Source organism: Sarcophilus harrisii, chromosome 2 (genome assembly GCF_902635505.1).
Source record: "Sarcophilus harrisii chromosome 2, mSarHar1.11, whole genome shotgun sequence".
Lineage (NCBI taxonomy): Eukaryota > Metazoa > Chordata > Mammalia > Dasyuromorphia > Dasyuridae > Sarcophilus > Sarcophilus harrisii.
The window spans coordinates 72,119,004-72,143,551 of NC_045427.1; the positions used below are offsets into that span (position 1 = coordinate 72,119,004).

The 24,548-nt window shown below is 35.4% G+C and overlaps 1 protein-coding gene across 2 annotated transcripts in view; it reads left to right on the top strand.

The window, feature by feature from the left end:
* The first annotated feature begins 11,368 nt into the window (after positions 1 to 11,368).
* Positions 11,369 to 24,548, top strand: part of WWOX (WW domain containing oxidoreductase) — a 1,126,590-nt gene continuing 1,113,410 nt past the window's right edge. Inside the window, exons 1-4 of one of the 2 annotated variants that reach the window (XM_031957170.1) lie at positions 11,369 to 11,750; positions 19,908 to 19,972; positions 21,377 to 21,434; positions 23,482 to 23,660. In XM_031957170.1, coding sequence (XP_031813030.1) covers positions 11,644 to 11,750; positions 19,908 to 19,972; positions 21,377 to 21,434; positions 23,482 to 23,660 — 409 coding nt within the window. In that variant the 5' untranslated portion in view covers positions 11,369 to 11,643. The remainder of the gene's footprint in view (positions 11,751 to 19,907; positions 19,973 to 21,376; positions 21,435 to 23,481; positions 23,661 to 24,548) is intronic. The other variant, XM_003758363.4, reaches the window with a different exon arrangement.

The following is a 24,548-nucleotide window of genomic DNA, read 5'->3' on the forward strand; positions in this document are numbered from 1 at the left end:
CACAAATGACTTGGAATTAGAGTACATGTTGGGAGTGACTGGGATAGCAAAGGCTTTGTAGGGCAACCTCCTTAATGCAGCCCAAGATCAGTGAAAAACTGACTCATCCAATGGCTATGCTAAATTTGGAAGTGAACTTGATTTATCAAATGCTTGACAGAAACTGCTTTAAATTTGAATCCACTCTCTTGAGTGTGACCACTATCCTTCCCAACACCTTTAAGGAGGAAATACTTTAAAACTTTTGTATTCCTTATATATTCAAAGTAAATATTCTTTAGTAAAATCAAAATCAAATAAAATAATAAAAATGAGAAGATATGTGTAATTGCAGAAATCTCAATTTAAACAAGCTATTAATCTGAATACATCAAGGACCATTAAATGCTGTCTCACTATTTCCTTATTTATCAGCTTCAGTATCAACTCCTGATTGGCCAATTTTATTCTGTCCTTTATTGTCTTCCAAATAGGATTCTCCTTAGCAAAGAAAACAAAAGTACAATAGAGTTGAAGAATCCTGATTCCATTCTGCTGTCTGAACATTGTCCCATTTACCTGGAATGGTTGTTCTATCCCCTTTGTGAGGTCTGTCTTCCTTTCCCTTATCCCCCAATATACAATGTAGTGTGAGAATTGTATTAGTTTCCACAGTTACAAAAATTAAATTAGAGAAATAAACTTAAATTAAAAAAAATGAAACTGAAACCTAATAAATAAAATGTAAAGGTTACAAAACTTAAAGAGGAAAACTATAAATTAGAATAAGAAACACAGTGAGATGTAATCAAGACTGGAGACTCACACTCATGGGGAATGGGGACAGTCCAGAGAGACTATAACCTTCCTAAAACCCAGGCAATGGGGAATCAGGAGATGAACTGAACTACATCCAAATAAGGTGAATGGCAAGGGAAGAAGTAATTAGGGGTGGAGACTCACATGGAGAAATTAAGCTCTCAGTCAGCAGGGAATCAAGGATGGATTTGTTTTGGGGGGAAAGGGTATAAAAAGTCATGCTTAGCTGATTCTAAGATATACCCGTTTCCAGACACCTGGTCTTGTAAGATCATGAATAAAAATCCTCTATAGAGTACTTGGTTAGACCTGTCTCTTACATAGATCTATCCCTTCTTTGAACTTCTTCTTTTCTCCCATGTATAATATAGATATTATACCCTCTACAGCTGTCCTACTCTCCTTATTTGAGTAGTAGGATCTTTGAACTAGGTATAGCATTAAAACACACACACACACACACACACACACACACACACACACACACACAAAGATATTGTTTAGAGACGCTATGCTCAAACTCAAAGTAAAAAAAAAAAAAAAAAAAAAAAAAGGAACAGTAAAACAATGTCAGTATAACTCCTTGCTGGGGCTTTTTGAGTCTATTTACCCTCCTTCAAAAATGTATTATTCAAGGTCTGAAGTAGCCAGAGATCCATACTAATGACTAGATGATTGAGTTCCACTTTGTATGTCACTGTAAATCTAACTGGATCCCCAGTTGCTACTGTGTTGAGAATCACAGGATGAGAGTTCTTCCAGAGTGTCTTCTTTCTGTCTCATGAATCCAGCATCAAGTATTTATCTTTTGCCTTCTCAAATAGTGACAGGAGTGAGGAATTAAAGAAACTTAAATTGTGTATTTCCTAGAACTCCTGGGCCCAGAGTGATTCTATATCTCAAGGAAACTAAGGACTTTCAGATTTTAAAAGAGTAAAAGGCTCAACTGCTCAGTAGGTGGTTCACTGTATTATTATGCATTGATTTCTAGTTGAGTGCTTTTAATGTCTTATTAATTAATTCTATGAGTAGTACCCTATCTAGACATATCTCCACACTTGCTCTACTTCCAAAGATTCTAGTGTATCCTATAGATCTGACTTCTTACAAGCTCCTATGGGTTTGCTTCCAGTTAATAGTAATCCAGTAAATACAATTAGCTCTTAATGAAGGTATTAACTAAGATGGTAACTAACATGGTATATAAAATGGAAAGAGAATAAGATTTTATTTGGCACATACTATGTGCTAGGTTTTTTGCTAAACACACAGACAGTATTTACTAATATTATTTCATTTGGAACTATTCCTATTTTATAATTGGAGAAACTGAGGCAAACAGATATTAAAATGACCTCCCAAAGGTGGCAGTAAGCATCTGAGACCAAATTTGAACTCAGGTGTTTGTGGCTCTGGACCTAGCACTCTATACATTATTTTCCCTAGATCTCAAAAAAAAAAAAAAAAAATACAAGAGAAGGGAATCTTCATTTTACAGTTGAGGAAACCAAGGCAGGCAGAGTAGGTAATTCTTCTGGGATCAAATAGTTAGGAAGTATTTGAGGCTGAATTTGAATCCAGGTCTTCCTGACTTCAGGCCTAGTATTGTATCCACCTTACTACCTCTCTATATGGGGGTATGTAGCAATATATTCACCTTTTTTTTAGGGGAAAAGAGAAAAAATCCCTTCTTATTACCAACAATTTTTCATCTTCTGCTTTTTTCTTCAATTCTTGAACTTCCTGAATGTATGACTATCTCCAAAGTTTAGCTATTTAATCAACCAAAGATGTGATTAATTTTATTTTGTTTGCTCACCAATGGCTGTTACCATTAACAGCACCAGAGAAAGATACTAAAGGCTCACCGTATGATAAACAAATTGCTACCCTATCAACACTTCATCATCTGTGTCTTTATCCTATGACTATATTAATTGAGGTGGGAGGGCACCAAATATCTCTGTCTTCCTTGTGTTACATATTCTTTGACAAGATGCTCCATATAGTATCCAAGTGAGTATCAATGTTTCTCCAGAATAAAATCTATCATGCTAAAGTCACCTGACATAGTAAAACTTGTTTTTGCAGAAGTACAATAGGGCTTATTTATGAGTGAAAGCTCAGAGCTAGTTTTAATTGGATTGATCTATAAAAACACATATTAAAAGTATGTTCTGGCTCCTTTCTCTCAAGACCAGGTCTGTTGTATCTCCCCTTCAGGTTTCAGGTGGGCTCTTTTTTCTTTTTAACTTGAGCTTCTACTGATGATGTTTTCCAATTGTCAAGTGGGGAGGGATGATGACAGTAATAAGATCTCTGGTTCCATTTGACCACTTTATATTGCTTACTTTTTACAAAGGAATATTTTCTTCAAAAATATAGCAAGAATGTAAAAATATTTTCCCCAACACTTTATTGATATCTCTTTTCCATCTTAGTTTCAGGGAGTGAGGAAGATTAGGTTTAAAACTTAGCTTAGTTACTACATAGTTATTGTTCCCACCTCATATTCAAAAGTGGCATTGCTATTAAATGAATTCTTCCAGAGTTGGGGTCCTGAATGTCATTCCTGATGAGGTGTGAAAACTGAGGGTAAGAGATCCCCTCTGGTCGATGTCAAAGATCCTTTGCAAAAGAATTCGAAAACCGGAAGTCTCTGGCAAAAGGGCATTTATTTACACTAAGAAGACAACTTTCTTAGTGATCAAGGTCCTGTCAGGACTATTGCAAATATGGGTTGACACTGAGAAAAAAATATCTTCATCAGTGGGCTAAGTCCAGAAGGGCAAATAGCTCCTGATTAGAAATTAGCAAAAGGTGGGTTAAGAAAATAGTTCACTAAGACAGATTTCTTAGCAGGCAAACTCCTGATTAGGAATTTGGCAAAGATTCAAGGTTCAGAATAATTTTTTATTAGCCTTCTAATCGGGGTTTGCCCAGGCCCTGAGCTGGGAGCAGTTCAAGGGACTAATCTGCAATTCAATAGAGGGCATTGATGCCCCTGGCCATGATCTCCAATTGAATGAGATTACTTACCAGGAACATCCCCCCCCCCCAAGGGGTACATCAAGGCCCTTCCAAAGGTTAAAGGGGAACACAATTTACATCATTTCCCCCTTCAAGAATTACCCCCAAATTCATTTGGGGTAATGGGAGCAAGGTCTCATCTTCTGGAGCTGCTTCAAGCTGACAAGAGTCATATCGCTGGCCCTACCCAATGGGGTCAGGACTGAAGAGGGGAGATGAGTGAGTTGTAGGTGGGGGCAGCAGCATCTGGTGCTGAATGTCAGAATCAGGTCTTAGGTGATTTCAGGTTGACCAAGTGGTTGGAATTTCATGACTTAGAGTCTGGAAGAAGCAACTCTCACAAGTTTATTAAAAATACAAGAACTAAATATGAGCAAAAGAGAAAGAATAAACAAAAGTGTAGTTAATATAAAGGTTATTAGGGACAGGAACCAGGAACCAGAAACCCACCCAGAGGAAGGCTGGGGGAGTGCCAGGGGGAGATGAGGCTATTATAAATGCCTCTCATCCAAACAGCTTTCCTAGGATAGATACCAAAGAATGTTTTCCCCAAATTCTTGCTTTTATTTCCTCAAAGGAGTAGGTGCAATGGGTAGAACATGTGCCCTTCAGTGAGTATGATATCTTTTGGCAAGCTCCTTGATACCTCCTGGGCTTTCTCAGTCCTGCAGGGAAAAGCTTCTGCCCAGTAAAAGTGTCAGCAAAACCTAGAAGCAACTTGAAACCAATTTCCCCTGGGTATGTACTCCTTCAGGCTTCAGGAGAGGGGGAGGTTTAACAGCTAAAAATTGGCTTAAAGGTGTTTGTTCTGGTGGGCTATAAGGAGAGGTGTAAGAATCAGGGAGCTGAAGGATCAAAGCTAGGGGTGAACGTGGCAGCAACCTCAGCAGCTATATCTGCAACCCTATTTCCCTTAGCTTGAAGTGAATCTCTCTTCTGGTGCCCTTTACAAAATATGACTGAAACTTCTCTGGGTTTATGGACAGCTTGTAGTAGCTGTAGAATTTCGCATGCATATTTAATAGGAGAGTTCTTTGCTACCAAAAGTCCCCTTTTTGTTCTGGTAACAATAGAGAATACAGCAGTTACTCAGCACTTCTGTTAGGGAATATAGCAAACCATTAAAGTGGATATGGGGCTTGTCAGAGAACGGCTAGCAATGCCATCTGGTGGTTAAACAAAAACTCTTTTCATTGTCTTTATCTTTTCTTGCCAGTCTCAGCTTACTTTGGGTTTCAGCATTCTTGATACTATTCTTACAATACTGAATAATCTTGTGTTCATTGTCTGTTACTGCTGCTTACCCTAACTTCTATATTCTATGTCTTCTTTGAATGCAAATTTATTGGTGACTTCCCAGTGTATTATTCATATTAATCTCCCTATTATACCACTCTTTAGAATTGTTCCTCTTCAGAATTTTATTCCTGAATGCTTTCTCTCCTTTCTGAGCTGACTTTATTTGTGGAATTCTAATCCATAGGAATCCACTGATTTTTTCTTTGAACTCTGAAATCTGCTCCCCAAATTTGGGTTGCATATCAGAATATTCCTGATTTTCTACTTTGCTATCACAAAAAAGTGACATATAGTCAATCACTTTCTACAACGATTCCCCAACAACTAGTTAAGCCTTGAAAATCACATTCAGAATAGATTTTTCCCATTGCTAGTTCCTTCACACAGAAGAAAGACAAGATTATTAAGATAAAATACAAAATGGTTAATTGTTTGATAGAGTGATGGGAGAAGGAGGGAAGGATTTTAGGAATATAGCTAAAATTCTGTTTGGAAATGTGTTCTACTAGGGCTTGTTCTATATTGGGCAGGGCACTTCATTTTACCATGGTTTCTACCATCTCCAGCTCCTGGATCAATTGAAATCTTGGACATGGGGTATTGCTATGTTTTTTTTTTAGAAATAATCAGAACCCATACCTATTTAAAGAAGTGGGAATCTTAACCCTGAAGTCTGCTATCTTCCAAGTAGTATACTAGCTCCAGATGCTGAGCTCTGTCTCAAGTGATAGCCACCACTGGACTCAATTACTCTGCTGGAATCTATCTCGTCTTATATTTTTGATGAAGAAGCCATTGTCACTTTGGCTAGGGGGTGAGAGTGGGATGAAAGTTGGGGAAGGGGAGAAGGGAATAAGAAGGGGAGAAATCCCTTTCCTTGACTCACTGCATTCTATTAGAGGCCACGTTTGCTAGAGCTATATTCTTTCTTTAAAGCTGGCTCTTTTCTTGACTCTGCAGATTCATTTTTTAAAAAATTTTACCCTCTCAGGAAGGATAGATACAACTGAAGGAGGCCAATAAGTACACTGTCACTATGGGCCAAGTTTTCTGACTTTCATATGTAAATGAACGAATCAAAGTCTGGAAAAAGGGACACACCCTTTACTACTTCTAGGTGGTTTGAAGTTGAAAAGAAACACATCTTACAAGATGTAAATTAATTAAAATGTGAAAGTAGCTTGCCCTTATACTTTATTCTCACCCTTACTTTTCTGTCCTTTACTACTTGCAAATGCATTTTCTCTCAATCTCAAATCACTATAAAATTCTACCTTTTTGGGGGGGTCAAATTAATGGACATTTATCAAGCTTTTAAGTGCCAGGTATTGTGCAAAGCAGTGAGCAAAAATAATGCTTTAAACCCAAAATTTCATCAAGTGGTTTGGTGGGCCCCAATAGATGTGGAGGAGAGAGTCTTTGAGCAACCTTTTCTTATATATATCAGTTATCAAAATGATATTCCTAAAGTGAAAATCTGACCACAACACTCTACTGAATAAACTCTAATGGTTCTCTCTTAACTCTGGTTTGAATATAAAATTCTTTGCCTTTTAAAAACATTCATAACTAGGCCTCTTCCATACACAGTGGTCTCCTTGCTGTTTTTCTTGGAGAACACTCTAATATACATTTTTATTGGCTATGCTCCAAGTCTGGAATGTTTTCCCTATTTATCTTCACCTCCTGGTCTCAGTTAAAATCTCACTTTCTAAAAGAAGTTCTGTGAGATTATTTCCCCAGTAATTATTTAAAATTTTTTCAAATAAGTTTTTCATATTTCCTGTTTGTTACATTATCATAGGTGTCTAAAGTATCTCTGCTCTTATTCTTCCCAGAGAGGCAACTCATATAATAAAAAAGTATTTTTTTAAAGAGGGAAAAAATGAACACAATTGATCTATAATTAAACAAGTCTGAAACATGCGTAATGTGTTATACACATGGACCTCCAATCTCCAGGAAGGAATAAATTAGGAGTAGCATCCTGTCATATTTCTTCAAGTTCTGATTGATCTTTATAATTTTGTTACATTCACTTTTGAATTTTCAGTGTATAATTCTTTCCATGTAAATTATTAGAATTATTCTGTATATTGTGTTCTTGGTTCTATTTACTTAATTATATAGCAGTGATGAGGTCTTCAATGTTAGGTGTGGATAGCAGAGAAAGTGATAAAAATTAACTCCTGAGACAGGTAGGGAAAAGGCTCTGATAGAGATCAGTTTAATTCCATGGTCCCACCCTTTGGGGAGGTCATCCAGTCTGAAATCCAAGCTATGTCAAATCCCAAATTATGTCAAATCCCTGAGACTCACCCTCTGTAGAAGTCTTAAGCAATCTCATCTTGCTATGCTCTGTCAGAAATTCCATAAAACTGTACATATAAAAACAATTTTTAATTTTTGTTTAAAATTTTATTTTAGTTCCAAACTTTCTTCCTCCTCTTCTTGTGTGGGATAAGCCCACCAGATCACATAAATAAAATAAATTAAGGAGTTTTCTCAAGGTAAAAGCAGAAAGGAATTTTATTTCGATCTCATGAGAAAGGGCATCTCCCTCCCCACAAGCAGTTGGGTAAGGAGAGACAAGGCCCAGTTAACAGACAAGAATTATATAGGGACCTAGCCTAATACTCCCCATAGGCTGGATCTTTGCCCTGATTAGCCAGGACAAATGACCTCACACTCTAAGTCATAAATGAGGAAAAGCATTCAACCCAACCACATCTTTAGGATTACTAAATTACCTTTTATGGGAATTTCAATGCCAAGGTGGCCCCAAATTAATTTCATAAAGAAAAGGTCCCATTCCTTGTAAACCACATGATTTCTGGAGAAAGAAACCTGGCCCTGGGTCATAGATGGCCATTTTCTTTCTAAGACTGTTTCAAATGCTTCTTTATTATTTAACTTTTTATTTTTTTTATTTTTTTTTATGGTTAAGCTGAGATTTTTTTGGGTAGATTACCCTTTGTCATATCCTGAGCTTCATTGCTCAAAATACATTATTTCATTCCCTCTTGTATTTTCTTGTGGGTGCAGAAGTCTTATTATTTTTTATTTTATTAATTTTCTTTCCTTTGTATTTGATGGTCTTTCCTCTGAAGAATTGGAGAACTTGTTTCTGAATGGAATTGTTAAAATCTTCTATCTCATAAGTGTGGGATTGTTTTCCTTTATTTTGCTGCGTTTATTCATGGATATGTGAATTTATTTCCAAATTTTGAGGACATACTACTATTATTACTATTTTCTGAGTTAGTTTATCTACTTAGATTCAAAGTTTTTCAAGTTTTCCTCTTTTGTGATATCTTTAGTATTTTCATTTTCTCCTCTCCCAACTTCAATTTATTTACCTTATCACTTACTTTTCAATTCCTTTTCCAACACTGATGGTTTTCTTTGAGGCTGGATTCCAAAATATCTTAACCTCTTCCCACACTGGGCAAGTCAACTTTTACCAGCTATGTCTCTGTCCTGATTTTTAGGAGAACAGGACTTAACCTTAGCTGAATGCTGAGCTTTTTCTCTCAGGCTTATTGGAAGTCTTTGCAAGGTTGTCCCTTACCTTTATGCTTTTTTGTCTTGGTATCCTGTCCTCCCTCTATTCCTTAGTTCTAGGGCCCAGAATTGGCAGACTAGAGTTTTGGAGCTGGAGTGCTACAAGGTTGATTTCTGTAGTTTGTCTCACCTAGGTTCTGGGAGAAAGGGGTGGTGAACTTGAGCTTTCTTTCAAGATGGAATATATGTTCTTCTCTTGGCCTTCTGTTCTGCTTTCTTGTAGAGTTCTTTTGTAGCACTGATGCTGAACTGTTGGGTCTCCAGCAGGTTCTGTCCTTGGTACACTGATGTAATTTTGGCTATCTGTCCTGTTGTTATCATCAAGACTCTGTAAAGGAGTCCCAGTACTTCTTAATGCTCTTGCCTTTCCTCTAAAATTATCTTCAGTTTACATTGTTTCTGTTTTATATGCACACAGTTTATAAGTTCTCTCTCATTAAAATATGAGCTCCTAAAATTCTGGGACTGATTGTCTTTTCCCTCCTTTCTTTGTATACCCAGCACTTAGCACAATACTCTGAACATAGTAAGGTTTAATAAACATTTGTTGAATATTGAATTGAATGTGTATAATATACTTTACTTTCTTGTACCCTTCGAAATACTATATAAATGAACTAGAGAACATTATGAAATGCAAAATAGATAATTCTGATTACATCAAATTAAAAAGTTTTTGTAAAAACCAAACCAATACAGCCAAAATTAGAAGGGAAACAGAAAGCTTAAAAAAAAATTCTTACATTTAGTGTTTCTGGTGAAGATTTCTTTTCTAAAATATATAGAGAATTGACTTAAATTTATAATAATACAAGTCATGCCCCAATTGGTAATGTTCAAAGGAAATGAACAGATAATTTTGGTAAAGAAATTAAAGCCATTTCTTGTCATACCAAAAAAAAAAAAAATGCTCTAAATCACTATAGATTAGGGAAATGCAAATTAGTACAATATTGAGTTACCACTTCTGACTTCCCAGATTGGCTAAGATGAAAGAAAAAAATAATGATGAATGTTGGAAGGGATGTGATAAATTTGAGATACTAATGCATTGTTGGTGGAATTGTGAAATGATCCAACCCTTCTGGAGAGCAATTTGGAACTATGCCCAAAGGACTATAAAAGTGTGTATATCCTTTGATCCACAATGTCTCTACTGAGACTGTATCCCATAAAAGAGGGGAAAGGACCCACATGTGCAAAAATGTTTGTAGCAGCTCTTTTTGTAGTGGCAAGGAACTGGAAATTGAGTGGATGCCCATCAGAATGGGGAATGGCTGAATAAGTTTTGGTATATGAATGTGATGGGATATTACTGCTTTATAAGAAATGATCAGCAGAATAATTTTAGATAGACCTGGAAATACTTACATGAAGTGTTGCTAAGTGAAGTGAGCAGAACCAAGAGAATATTGTACACAGCAACGACAAAATAATATGATCTCAACTATGATAGACTTGGCTCTTTGCAACAATGAGGTGATTCAAGGCAATTCCAATAGACTTGTGATTGAAAGAGCTATCTACATCTAGAGAAAAAAACTATTTAAGCTGACTGTGAATCAAAGCTTAGTATTTTCATCTTTTTGGGGGTTGTTGTTTGTTTGCCTTTTTTTTCCTCTTTTTCCCCCTTTTGATCTGATTTTTCTTGTGCAGCACCATGAATATGGAAATATATTTAGAAGAATTGCACATGTTTGTATTGCATTGCTTGCTGGCTTGGGGAGGGAAAGAGGGGGAGAGAGATGAAGAAAAATTTGTAAAACAAGGTTTTTCAAAAAAGTTAATGTTGCATCTATTTAAAAAATAAAATACTATTAAATGCTAAAAAAAAAAAAAAAAACCCTATATAAATATGACTTGTCTTCATGAGTACCACTAGAATGCTCTCTTCCTTGAAGTCCGTAGGATAGGGTAATGAGGCTGGGGTGAGATAAAAACTACAGGGGTCTAGTGGACATTTGGTTTTCTAGGGACTAGTTTAATCCCTGGCTAGTGATTATTTTTCTTGTGAATTGGGCAACATCATTTCCCACTTTGATTTGTTTTCTCATCTTTTAAATAAATTCAGCAGGGCAAAGGTTAGATGTTTAACAATCAGATTCTGAGGGGGAAAAAGATGTACTTACAACATACTTTTAAATTTAATCTCATTATTAACATTTCCTCATTATTTTTTCGAAAATGCTAAGTCAAGTTGTGATATGTAGTTTTTGTCCGTTTCAAAGGGGGCAAAGGATGCAAATTAAACATTTGAAGAGTCCATAGTAAAATGCTCCAGTGCAGTAATACAAGCATCCTTGGACGGTAAAGGATTTGTCAATTTTAGGAAAGAAGTTGAAAGCTTTGGGCAGGCCCCTTCACTTCTGCCCACAACTACATTTCCCAACAGGCTTCTGGCGCGTAGGCTTCCGGTAACAGTACATTGAAGTGCCATCCAGTAATGCGGCAGGACCTCGCTATTAAGGTGACGTCTTCGTTTCTACATCTTCGGGTGGCTCCCTGGCTTCTAGTTCTCTCCCAGAGGAATTTTAGCCATGTAGAAAAGAAGCGGGGGAGAAATGATGGAGGGGGGCAAATAAAATCTTCCTTGTTATTTGCGACTACTGTTCTTATTCATTTATCTAATTTGTTATTATTTATACTGTTCTGGCCTCCTAGGCTCTACTTCACTGGCCTCCGAGAGCCAGACCCAGACCCAGCCCGGGGGTGCAGGACTGCGCATGCCCACTCTCAGTTAGGAGAGAGGAGGGCCTCCGAGGGAAGCCGGGAGATCCGAGCGCGCGAGCGCGGGAGGGTGAGGGGAGCGAGTGGGTCGCGCGCTGGCGAGGGAAGCCGAGCAGAGCCGAGCGGAGCCGAACCGGCGTCGTGCAGGGGGTTTGCCTGAGCTTGTGCTCCAGTGCCCGGGCGGGTAGCAGTTTGCCGGGCTAGGCAGCGCTCCTCTCTCTCGCCATGGCTGCGTTGCGCTACGCGGGTCTGGACGACACTGACAGTGAGGACGAGCTGCCGCCGGGCTGGGAGGAAAGGACCACCAAGGACGGCTGGGTGTACTTCGCCAAGTAAGGGGCTGGAGGGGCCGGGCAGTCGCCCCCGCCCGACCTCAGACCTCCGAGGCCGCCACCCTCGCGCCGCACCGTCTGCCTGCCCCTGCAGACCGACCCTTCCCGCCTCCCGCAGTGCCCCTTCCCCCCGCTGCGCCCCTCCCCTTACCCGGACGCTGATGCCCGCCGCTCCTGCACGTTCCTGCAGCCGGGAGCTCACGCACACTGGCACACACCGACACTTGTGCACACGACTGCGCCACTGCTTTCCCTCCCTCCCACATTTACACGCTCCTGCGCACGGGAACCCTCGCACACTTGTGCACCCTCATGCACGTGCCTAAGGGACTGCTCTTCTATACACACCTGTGCACATGTGCACGCACTAGTGCACACACCTCTGGCACACACACTTAACCCCTAACACCAAGGGATCCTCTCCAAGTCTGTGATTTGGTAATTCCGCTTCCATTCTTATGTTCACTGATACATTCTCATTCTCTTGTCAGCTATCCCACTGTGCTCTGCTCACTCACAGAAACTTCCTCCTTTGCACTGTAAATACAGTCTTACAATTCTACACGAATTCATCCTGACAACTGTCACACTAATAGAATAGGGATGCTGTCATATCCTTCATCTTGAAATTAACTACTATTTCCATATCACTGTGATATATTGTCTAATTTGAACCTCATAACAACTCTTATTTTACTGATGAGGAAACTGAGCCATACAGTGATTAAGTCACTGTCCAGAGTCACTCATCTTGTAAGTGACTGAGGCCACATTTGAAGTCAAGTCTTCCTTGCCCATTGTCCTCCACTTTGTATAAAACTCTCTATTAAAAGTGGTCTTAAAGGAGTTTATTAGTCTAGATTGTCACACGTACACCATAGAATCATAATAACTTAAGAGAGAAAGCTGTAACACAATCCTGTCTTTGTAAAAATAGTGATTGAGAAAGCAAGTGAATTGTACAAAATCACATGGTTAGACAATGGCAGCTTGACTGGTAAGTCAAGCTTTCTGTCTTCTAGCTCTTCTTCTACTTTCCCACACTGAGATGTTTTCATACACCTACAACATCCCATAAAGGCTTACCCATTCACTTTCATGAATCCATCTTGTCTTCCTTTCCCTGTTAAGTGTAGAAGGAAGGGAACCTCCTTACCAATGTGAAGGATTTTCAGAGAACTCTTACCTTTCCCTCCAAGGGCAGCTTCTTTCTTTTCCAAGTGCTGTTGTAGTCTATCCCATACTTAGAACAAATTTCTTCTCTTTAAGTGTTAGCTGAAGGTGGTTTCGCTGGAATCTATTAAAAGGCTGCCTTTTTTTCTGCTTGTCTTTAGAGGTATTGACTTATAAATCTAGAGAGCATCTCCCCATTTTTCCTTCTTTGAGGATATTTTCAGTGGTGGTTAGGGGAAATTCTCGCTATAGTTTAATATTTTCCCTTATTTACAGGGATATTACCTGTCAATGATTTGGAATTCTTAGTGTCAACCTAAACAATAAATTGGTGCATTTCCCCCCCCCCCCAGACCCCTCACCCCCCACCTTGTTACTTTTCCTTGGGAAAACATTGTATTTTCTATTCCCTCAGTCCTCTAGAATTTCATTTGTCACCCTTTTATGATTTAAAAAAAAAAATTTTTTTTTTGGAGGCATTCAGGTTGTCACATACTAAGTAAGTGGGGTCATATTTGATCTTAGGTCCTCCTGACTTTAGGGCTGTCCCCTGCATCATCCCCGTTTACTCTTTTATTTTAATGTAAAATCATAAAGCTAGGGATACAATCTGAAATTTAATTGAAATACGGAACTCCCAGATAATGAAGTTGGCCCAAGGATGAAAGTAAGCAAAAGTGAGGCAACTTTGTTGGGTCATAAACCAGTGTTGGAGATGAGATTTGATCCAGGTCTATTCTGGCCTTGAAGCTAGTTCTCTATGCTTCCTTTCAACCTAAAAAAGGCCCAAGATCATAAAATTACAGTTTTACAGGACCTCAGAGGTCACCTAGTCTAATTCTGATATTTTATAAATAAAAAGAGGACAGAGATTGTGAATTGTCCAAGATTACATAGGGATTTAAATCAAGAACCCCTTCCATTGAACCCATGGTGCTATCACCATTTTTTTTTTTTTAAGTAATAAAAAGGAGGTTTTTTTTTTTGTTTTTTTTTTTAAATCAACTAGTAACTCTAAACTTTAATTTGAGAGAAGAGTTACTCTGTTTGATAGAATGAATGTAGTCACATAGTGGCTAAAGGAAAAAGAAACTAGAGAATACTTTGTAGCCACTATGTGGCTACATTCATTCTATCAAACAGAATAAGTGTTTTTTTGTTTTCAGAACAGATTTCTCCCAGCTTTTGATATAAAAAGAAAAGAGAAATTGAAATAAAGATTTATGTGTGTGTATGTGTGTGTGTGTATGTGAAACCATGTTGACAGAAAATAGAGCATTAGATTGTGTATACAAATATATCTTTTGCTCAAACATTTTTATATTTGAAGTGAAACATTGTATCCTAAGTAGAGAAAAGGTAAAGTAAATCTCTACTGATTTTAAGTACCTATTCATCTTCAAAACCAGGTATAAGTTGTAATGAAGTTCTTTGCACAATTTAGTAGAAAAAACCAAAAACATTTTTGTGTTCTTGAAGGCTTTCTTCTGCTGGGCTTAATGTATGGATTTGTCATTTTCATTTGTCACTAAAGCATCTCAGAAGTAAGGAAGTTAGCAACTCTTTGAACCTATTTGATGTTGGGACTTGTAGTTATCATAATAAGTAGTAGTATAACTCACATTTATATAATATTTATTATTTAGAAAGTGCTTCTCCTACAATAGGGGTTTTTAACTTTTTTTGTATCATGGACCCCTTTGCCAGTTGGGAGAAGGCTATGGATTTGATATGCTTTAGAATGTATAAAAGAAAATATATTGTATTACAAAGCAAACCAATTCTGTTAAAATATTGTTCCCAAAATATTAAAAAAAAACTTCACAGATCTCAGGTTAAAGAATCCCTGTGATTTATGGCAACAATTTCAGCTCTTGTAACTTAATAATTATAACCCTAGGTGAATTACTCAAGTGAATTTTCACTTACTGAAAATATAGATGAGGAGGGGGACTGGATTAGATGATCTTTTAATGTAATTTTCATTTCTGAATCCATGATGTTCTGACCAATCCTACGAACTAAGTAGTGCAAGGTATTATCCTTGTTTTACAGAAGAGGGAAAGAGACTGTCAGGTTACCTTGGATCACTAGGCTAGTAAGCAGCTAAGTAAGACTTGAACCTAGGCCTTCTGATTCCTGTTCCTTAGCTTTCCCCGCCAATATATTAGCCGTCTGGCAGCAGAGTGGAAAGTATATTGACTCTGGTATTGAAGAATCTCAGTTCAAATCTCTGACACTGATAATATTATTTCAGATAAGTAACTTGGTCTTCTATGGCCTCAGTTTCTCTATGTGTAAAAGACTAGATGGCCTTTATGGTCCCTTCCAGGTTTTAGATCTATGATCCTATGATTTGGATTGAAGTTTAGCTTAGAAGATGTATGATTTTTGCATAAATAATTTAAATTATTTGAGTACATTTTGCTCATCTGTAAAATGGGAGTAATAGCACTTTTATTAGCTACCTGAGAGTTATTGGGAGAGTTAAATTCTATAATATATGCAAATTGTTTTGTCATAGAAAATGATGCTGAAAACTATTTTTTAGATTTTGTATAAATTTTTATAAGTATGATTTTAATTCTTATAATTAAAATTAATATTTTTTCATATATAGATTAAAAAACATTTTGTAGATTATCTAGGATATATTTTCTGTCCTAAGCCCACTTTTACTTACCCTTCAGGGTTTTAGTGGTGTGAAAATTAATTTGGATAATAGTCTGGTAAAACCTCAGGTAGGTAAATCTGTTCCCAGAATAAATATAAGGTGGCCAAAGCTAACTACAAACAATTATATTTTAATTATCTGTTATTTTTGAAATATCTATGTTGCTGTTCCTTCCCATTTGTTGTTTATATTACTTTTCCCATTTTACAGTGCAAGAAAGCTATGTCTACTTGAGCATGGTTTTAATAGTTTGATTTTATAGAAGTTCATATGTAATTAGCAATTTAATTTTGACATGACAAGCATGCACAGATAGAGAGCTTTCCTTACTAGAAGAGAATACAAATGAAATAACTATGGGTTGAGGATAAACTAAATCATACATTGAGAGTAATTTTAGTTCATATCCATGTCAGATAAATTATTTCTCCTTGAAAGTGGAAAGCTGAATATTCTTATATTTTGAAATAAAATAACAACTCAGAGGCAAAAAAATTATGAGTACTTTTCCTTGTAGAATATTTGCTAGACACTCCCTTCTATTTAATAGATATGTATATATATATGTATATAAACTTATTAATATCTTAACACTTTTAATGATGACTAGATATGGTTGATTAATCTTTATCAACCCCTTATGAGACTGTCCTATTATTTTAGTGGTGACCTTTGTATTTTTATTTCCCATGATAATATTCACAATCTGATTTCTGACTTCATTACTATACTGAAAATCTTTTCTCCAAACCTATTAGTAAGCTCTTTTTTTAAAAGAATGAATTTTGTCATCTTTTTCAGTTTGCCAGATATGGGGCAAAACATCAAAAGGATTTCCCTCTTTAACCCATTCCAAATAAGAGTAAGGTTCCAGCTCTACCCACTCTTCCTACTACTAGTTTTGTCTACATCAGTTTTTTTTCCCTTTTATATCTCATTTGTATGAGATAATTACTCCTTTTATCTCTCTCTACAATTTAATTTTTTTAGAATCATCTCATCATACTTAGCTCAATCTACATCTTTATTTCAAACTAGCCAAATAATGATGAAAATTATAAAAGTATTTTCACATATATGAAGGAAATGGTTTGACCTTATTGAGTCCTTTATAATTGGTCTTTATGTTTCTTCTGAATGTTATATGTTGATTTTTCCCTTAAATTCTGGGATTTCTGTCACAAAACATGAAGTTTTTCAATTTGTTAAATGTCTCCCCCCATCCCCTTTTCCCATTCAGAATTATTTAACTTTTCTGAGTAAGTTACCCTTGTTTATAACCCAACTTCTTTTGCTCTATGGAATATAGTATTCCAAGACTTATGGTCCTTCAACATAATAGCTGCTAAGTTTTGTGTAATCTTTATTGTAACTTCATGATAATTTAAATTGGCTTTTCTTGCTTCCAGTGTTTTCTTCTTAAACTGGGAGCTTTGAAACTCGACTGTGATTTCCTTCTGGGATTTCTTTTGGATGGTGATTAGTGGATTTTTTTCTATTTCTGCTCTGCTTTCTAATTTAGAACTTTAGGGTGATTTTCCTTGATAATTTCTTGTAATAGTCTATCAGTATTCTTTTTTTTAATCGTAATTTTCAGGTAGTTCAACTATTTTTATATTATATCTCCTCAATTTATTGTTTGATTAGTTTTTTCTAATTAGATGTTACATGTTCTCTTATATTTTTTCATTCTTAGTATCTTAGAACATTATTTGCTCTGCCTTGCTCAATTATAGTTTTCAGGGAATTAATTTGTTTATTAAATTTTGGATTCTTTATTTCAGCTTGATTGACTTTCTTTTCATGATGTCAAGATATTAGGAGACATCCTGTTTTCCAGAGCTAAGGTCCAGCAATCAGGCTGTGCCCTGAGTTTGGCATAACAACAGTCTTTTGCACTTACCCACTGGGTGATATCAACCACAGCAAAAATCCTAGAATTTTTTCATATGATTATTGTATTGCTTTGACCAGCAATGGGTATTTTCCGAGCTTAGACAATCACCTATTATATCCATGTTCTGGTCACGAAGCCCTGTTGTGAATCAAACTTGTCATATTGTTGCTGTTGCTCCTCATTGTCAAGGCTACAGCAATTCTGCAGCCATTGGTATAAATATTGAGATCTTCCCACAGTGACTTGGGTCCTTTCGCTAGAGGTGAGACTCTGAGACAAGTGTCTTTGCTTGCAAGCTGTTTCCCTCACTGTGAAATTAAACTTCTCTTGGATTCCTAACTCTCCTGTCTCTAGCCTGCTCTGACAGGTTTGAGGCTGGTTCTGTGCGACTGACAATAATTTTTTTGATTTTCTCGAGTTATTTTTATTTTTTTCTTCTAATTTTTTCTCAATCTCTCATATTTGACTTTTAAAGTCCTTTTTAAAGGTTTTCTACTAATTCTTTTTTGTGCTTGAAACCATTTGACATTTCTCATTGAAAAAGGAGTGATTTTTTTTTTTTTTAGCTCCATTATCTTCCTCTGAATATGAACACAGATCTTTATCCTGATAGTACTATCTATGGTTAGGTTCTTTCTCCTTTGCTTACTCATATTTATATATTTACTTATTTTTGTTTTATTTTGTTTTTAGTAGCTATTAATATGATCAAGTTGTAGTCTTGAAGTATATGGAATGATGCTCCAAGTCTCAGGTTCATCTTACTTGTGTCTCCAGTCCCCACCTTGATATCTCCTCTTCATTCTTGCCACCTAGGGCCCCCAACCCTCACTCTACATATTTAATAATTTGCCTAATCTTGCCCTTTCTACCTTGTACCTTATCTCTTCTTTTCTTTCTTACTACTACCACCCTAGTTCAAGTTCAGAACTCTTCTAGATTATTGCATGAATCTTTCAATTTGTTTTCCCTGCTGCAGGTCTTACCCACTATCTTACACCATGGTGCAATTTAAGTTTCCTGAAGTTCATATCATGTGACCATGCAATTCCTCTACCTTCAACTCCTGTCACTTCTTTTTATTTCTAGGATAAAATATAAATTCTTTTTATCTTTTAAAGCCTAATACATCTTAATTGCATCCTATCTTTACAGGTTTATTGGACTTTACAGCCCATATACAGTCAGTCATCCAACCAAATTTCCTTTTCTCTGTTCTTTACATAGGATGCTCCATGTTGCATTTCCAAGCCTTTGTACAGATATTCTCTATGTCTACAGTGATCTCTTTCCTTTTCCTCTGCCTTAGAGAGTCCCTTTTTTTCTCTATGATATAGCACCATCATCTTTTATGATTATTTCAGTTCCTACTTTTTAGTAATATCCCAAACTATACTGCATTTAGCTATTTTTAAATTGTGTTCATTAAGCCCAGCTAAGTTGAGAAATGGATAAAGTTTCCAGGTCTAGAATCTGGAAGACTCATCTTCATTAGTTCAAATCTGACCTCAGACACATATTAACTTTATGACCTTGGGCAAATCACTTAACCTCTTTGCCTCAGTTTCTCATCTGTAAAATGATCTGGAGAAGGAAATGATAAATCATTCCATTGCTAAGAAAACTTCCATGGTCTCATGATGCATCAGAGGTGACTGAAATGATTGAATAATGAGAAGATTGTATTTATTAGCTTTATATTTATGCTATATGTCTCCCTCATTAGAATATAAGCTCATTGAAAGTTATTATTTTATTCTTTGTACTTGTAGCCTCACTGTAGCCTCACTGGCTGGCACATAGTATGTATTTAATAAATATTATTTATATTATATATTTATTTATATTTATATTATTTATAAATATAAAAATCCATTGTTCTTTACAGTGTATCAATATAAAATAATGTCTCCCTAGATTCTGAACCCTTTCTCCTTACTCATATTTTTCTCCCAAATAGTTAATCAATACTATCCTTCCCTCAGCCTAGTCTACTGATTCCCATTTTGCTTCAATATGACTTCTCTTGAAATGCCTTTTCATTATATGCTCATGGTAAAGTGACATTTTTTTTTTTAACTATTTCTAGGTCCATAAGGGAATAGATATTATAGTATGGAAGCAGCTCTCTACTTAAAAGTAATATTTACAACTAACTTGTCTGACAATTGACTCTGGTCATATTTTCAAGATGAATTTAAATGATTCTTCATCTTAGACTTAAAATAGGTAGTGAAATCTAGGGTCAAAACCAAAGTTCTCCTTGTTAACTTTGGTCTCTGTCAGTGATAATTCTTGTGAAGTAGTATCATCATGGAGAAAATTTTTCCTCTAGAGGAATAGTTTTAGAATGGTTTATAATGCTTCTGAGAACTTATCCTTATTTTTAATTGTGATATGGGTATTTTGACAGCCATACTGAAGAGAAGACACAGTGGGAACATCCTAAAACTGGAAAAAGAAAACGAGTAGCAGGAGGTTTGTATTATTTGTTTGGTCATTTATAGCATAGATACATACTAATATGTAAAGCATCAATTACACAGTAAGTCTATCATAGGCAGAGTATTATCTAGGCAGCTATTATAACTGAGTAGATTTTAGAAGAGGAGAAAAATTGATGGAGCAAACTTTCTAAAAGTTGTAATTATCAAATTCTATTTGGCAAGTATTTGCCTGTATTTAAGGCAAAATGATAGCTACTGAGAATACATAGACAAAGTGAAAATCAATTCTTTCTTTAAAGGACTTTATTCTACTGCAGATTATTTATAGAATTACAGGAAAAGAGCAAATTTTATCTTTTAGCTACTCTAGACAAGTTTTAGTTTACTTATTTTTCTTTTTTTGCTGAGGCAACTAGGGTTAAGTGACTTGCGTAAGGAAGTGTTAAGTATCTGAGGCCAAATTTGAACTCAGGTCTTCCTGACTTCAGGGCTGGTGCTCTATCCACTGCAACCACTTAGCTGCTCCAGTTTTAGTTATTTTTGAGAATTATTTGTTCATCAAGACTATGTTAAAATTATCTTATCAGACATTTTTTAATAGCATTATGATAACAAATGACATTTAGAATATTCACCTTTCAGCTTTTTTCACTCTATAAACAAGAATTGAATATCTTTAATATGCCTAGCAATGTGCTATGTCCTGAAGGGAATATGATAAAAGCATAAGATATATTCCCTGCTCTAGAGGAGGCTAATTAGGGACATGAGACACATATAAAAAGAAAATAGTATGACAGATGTTATGAGGCAAAGTCTAGGTCCAGATCCCAGCTGTGCCACTTTCTACTTGCCTGATTTTGACCAAGTTACTTGGTTTCCTTTTCTCTTAAATTAGGAGATTGGACCTTATTACCTCTTAGATTCCTTCTAACTCTAAATCCTCAATCATATTATGGGAGATGGTCATGGTCATCTCCGTATTCATGGAGATGGTTAAAAAGACTTGGAAGAAGGACAAACTGACTTACGCCTGAGAGGTTGGGTAGTAATTAGATAGTTGGAGAGGAACTAGAACACTTTGCTTTTGTGGAACAAAAGAAACAGGAATCTATAGTTGAAATTTGTAAGACAAGTCTTATTTATAAACATGAAATAATTAGAGAATAAGTACCTAATCAAATGCTATGTTATATAGCATAGAAAACAAATGTAATTGAAGTTTTGCTAACTAAGTGATAGAAGATGAAATCATTAAGGAAAGCTTTGCAGGGATAGATAGCATCAGGCTCTTCAAAAGGGGGAATTTATTCTGGAGACAGGATCAGGAAATGTGTGGAGGTAAGAATGAGCATTGGCCTTTTACCTTCTTATTCATATATGGGATTAGATATTTTTTTCTTCAAGCAGACTCACAGTTTTTTCTGTGTTTCAGACCTGCCCTATGGATGGGAGCAAGAAACAGATGAGAATGGACAAGTGTTTTTTGTTGAGTAAGTGCTTCAAGAGATAGAATATAGTTATCTAAATGCTTTAAAAGATGTTATCTTTCTTCATCTTGAAGTCTTGTTTTTAATTAGTGAAGAGATGAAGTGATTACCAAATAAATTTTTTGTGTGTGGTTGGGGTGGAGGTAGGGGGGGAGGTTTCTTAGATTTAACTATTGTGGTATAAGTATAGAACCATATATGACTAAGCCATATATGACTTAAATTTTTAGAAGCTATCATATTCTTAAAATAAGGTAATTAACTAAATGTTCAGACAACTAATTTTAAAATATTATTATGAACTTAACATATAACCAGATAAAATAAACTGTTCCATATATATTCAACAAATTAATTTTCAAAAAGACCTTCAATATATAGTCTCAACAAACTGTTATTCTTTCTATGTTTTTCATTACTTTTATCTGCTTGTCAATCCTTCTATTTGTGTTTTTATTAGGCTTTTATCAGTTCCCAATTTGGCTCTTTTTTCTTAATTTCCTACTGTTTTATGGAACTTTCCCTATTACCTTATAGTCCCCATGTTTCAGACCTTTAATTGGACATAGTAATTGTGTTATTCCCATTAGTCACCCAATTCAGTCAGACTGAAAAATGTCACATAATAATTTCTCTATTTAGAGATAAATTTCCATATTTTTAGAAATTGACCTACTGAAGACCTTTTTATTTTTTGCTGCATCATTTTCATTTTCTATGACTAGAATGGATTCTGAAACATCAGGGAGAACTAAAAGGAAAAATATGAATACACAGATTATTATTATAATCATTATTTTTAAACAAAGCAATTTAGATAGTTTTTTTTAATAGAATAACTATATTTTACATTGGTGATAATACATAGTTAATGGTTCTCCATATATAGTTAAATGTTTAAGGAATGAATCTTTTGATTTTGGTTAGAGGTTGGCACATAAGATAGAACCTTCAATTTATTTGTGAGATTTTTTATGAATTTATAATGAAATCTAATCTTTTACTATTTTATGAAGGCTTATAGTTGGGCTTTTAAAAGATTTTTTGATTTTTCAAATTTTGAAAAAAACTTCAGAATTTATTTCTAACATATCAAAATAATTTTGAAATTTCTGTCAAAATGATGGTCATTTGTAATTTCATGTATCCTTATTAAAATAATTTTGAAATTTATTAACTCATTTTAGATTAATATTCAAAGGCTCATATACTACACTTAATTTTAGTCAAGACAACTTAAAAATTAATTTTTTTATTGTCCTTCATGATTGGAATAAACTGCCACCATGTCAGTGATCTGTACACAGTAGATACTTAATAAGTGACTATTTAATTGAACTAAAATTTTTTTTATTCTTTAAGGCTCGGCCCATGGAATTATTCCTCCATGAAGTTTCAATTATAAGTCAAAGGAATATTTAATTTTAAAAAATTGCTGTTAATTTTATGTCATGCTTTTCTTTACTAGATATGTTGGTGCACATTACTGAGTGCATATTAGGTCCTTACCAAATATACATTGAGGTTAATGTAGAAAGACAGAACAATTTTAGTACTATAAATCAGCTGAAAATGATGGGTTTTTTAAAATTCTAAATCAGAGATATCAAATACATGGCCCCAAATACTTTAGATTGAAATGTAATTGATTGGGAAATATTTAGCAATGTTAGCAAAAATTGATATCTTAATATGCAATTTTCTGAGCCAATATGAGCCTGGGAGATTCTTATGTATGACTATTAGGTTCTTTTTCTATTTGATTTGACACCATTGTTCGGAAGAAGCTGATTTTGAAGTGATTGTTGCATATCAAAGTGTATTTTCCAAGAAATCTTAAAGTATTTGATAACTTTTTTTCTGAATAAGAGTGTATTTTATCTAGAGGCCTGAGGAGGAACTAAAGAACATTTCTTTCTTAAAGTTGCAATAAATAAATAATAAAACTTTTGTTATGTAAAAATTAAGACTTTTTCTAAATAGTAAGACTATCTAAATGCCTGTATTCACTGCTAAAGGTTAACATAATTTTCCCTCCTTTTCTTTGTAGCCACATAAATAAAAGAACCACATATTTGGATCCCCGCCTGGCATTTACTGTTGATGACAATCCAAAGAAGCCACCAACTAGACAGAAATATGATGGCAATACTACAGCTATGGAAATACTTCAGGGTCGTGATTTAACTGGAAAAGTGGTTGTAGTCACTGGAGCTAATTCAGGAATAGGTAGGCCAGTATTTAAATTTATTGAGAATGCTGTAATAAGAATCGCTTTCAAAAATTCTAATCATAGTAAGTTTAATGGAGTGACTCTCTGCTTCTAGGAAATTTTATTTTTATGTATTATACTTGGACCTAATATATCATTGCAATCATGACCTTTCTTTCCAAAACCTGTAGTAGTTGTGTCCATCATCATGGAAAATTATATAAAGCCTGACCCTGAAATGGAATACTCAGCAAAGATGTTGGTTAATTTTTAATTTAGGTGTAGTAGGCAACAGATTCAAAATGCTAGTTCTTTATTATCAACAAATTTAGTCTGTGTTGTATGCAGAGTAACTATATAGTTACCTGAGTAGTTTAGGCAAAAATAAAAGTATTTGTATGGTAACCTGATTATAGTGCATAATGTTGGGAAAATACTATAACACTTTCTTATTAGGGATATTCCATTGCATTCAGATTTAAATTGATTACTTTAGTTCTGATATCTTTTTTTTTTTTTTTCTTTTACTAATGACTTCTGTTTCCCCTAGAGACACAAAGTAAGTTGGGCATTTGATGACCTAAGTTTTGGTGCTTCTTTTCCCCACTGGGTGGTTACTGAGGGAGTGGCCTGATGGGTGCTCTGACCTTGACTCTGATGCCTTTTAGGATCCTAGACTATTAAGCACAAACCATAAATACTGCCTTGCTTTTTCCTCCACTAAACTTCTACCTTCTTTAGTTGTAATTTTTTTTCCTTGTGTGTATAGAAAATTTCCTGTTAGAGGGATCTTTAGATCTTTCTCCCTCTAACTTGTACAGTGGTATCTCTATTCTCTCCACCCCAACCCACTTTTCATATTGTCCCATCTTCTCCTCTTGGCATTATTCTGGGTTCAGTTTCTG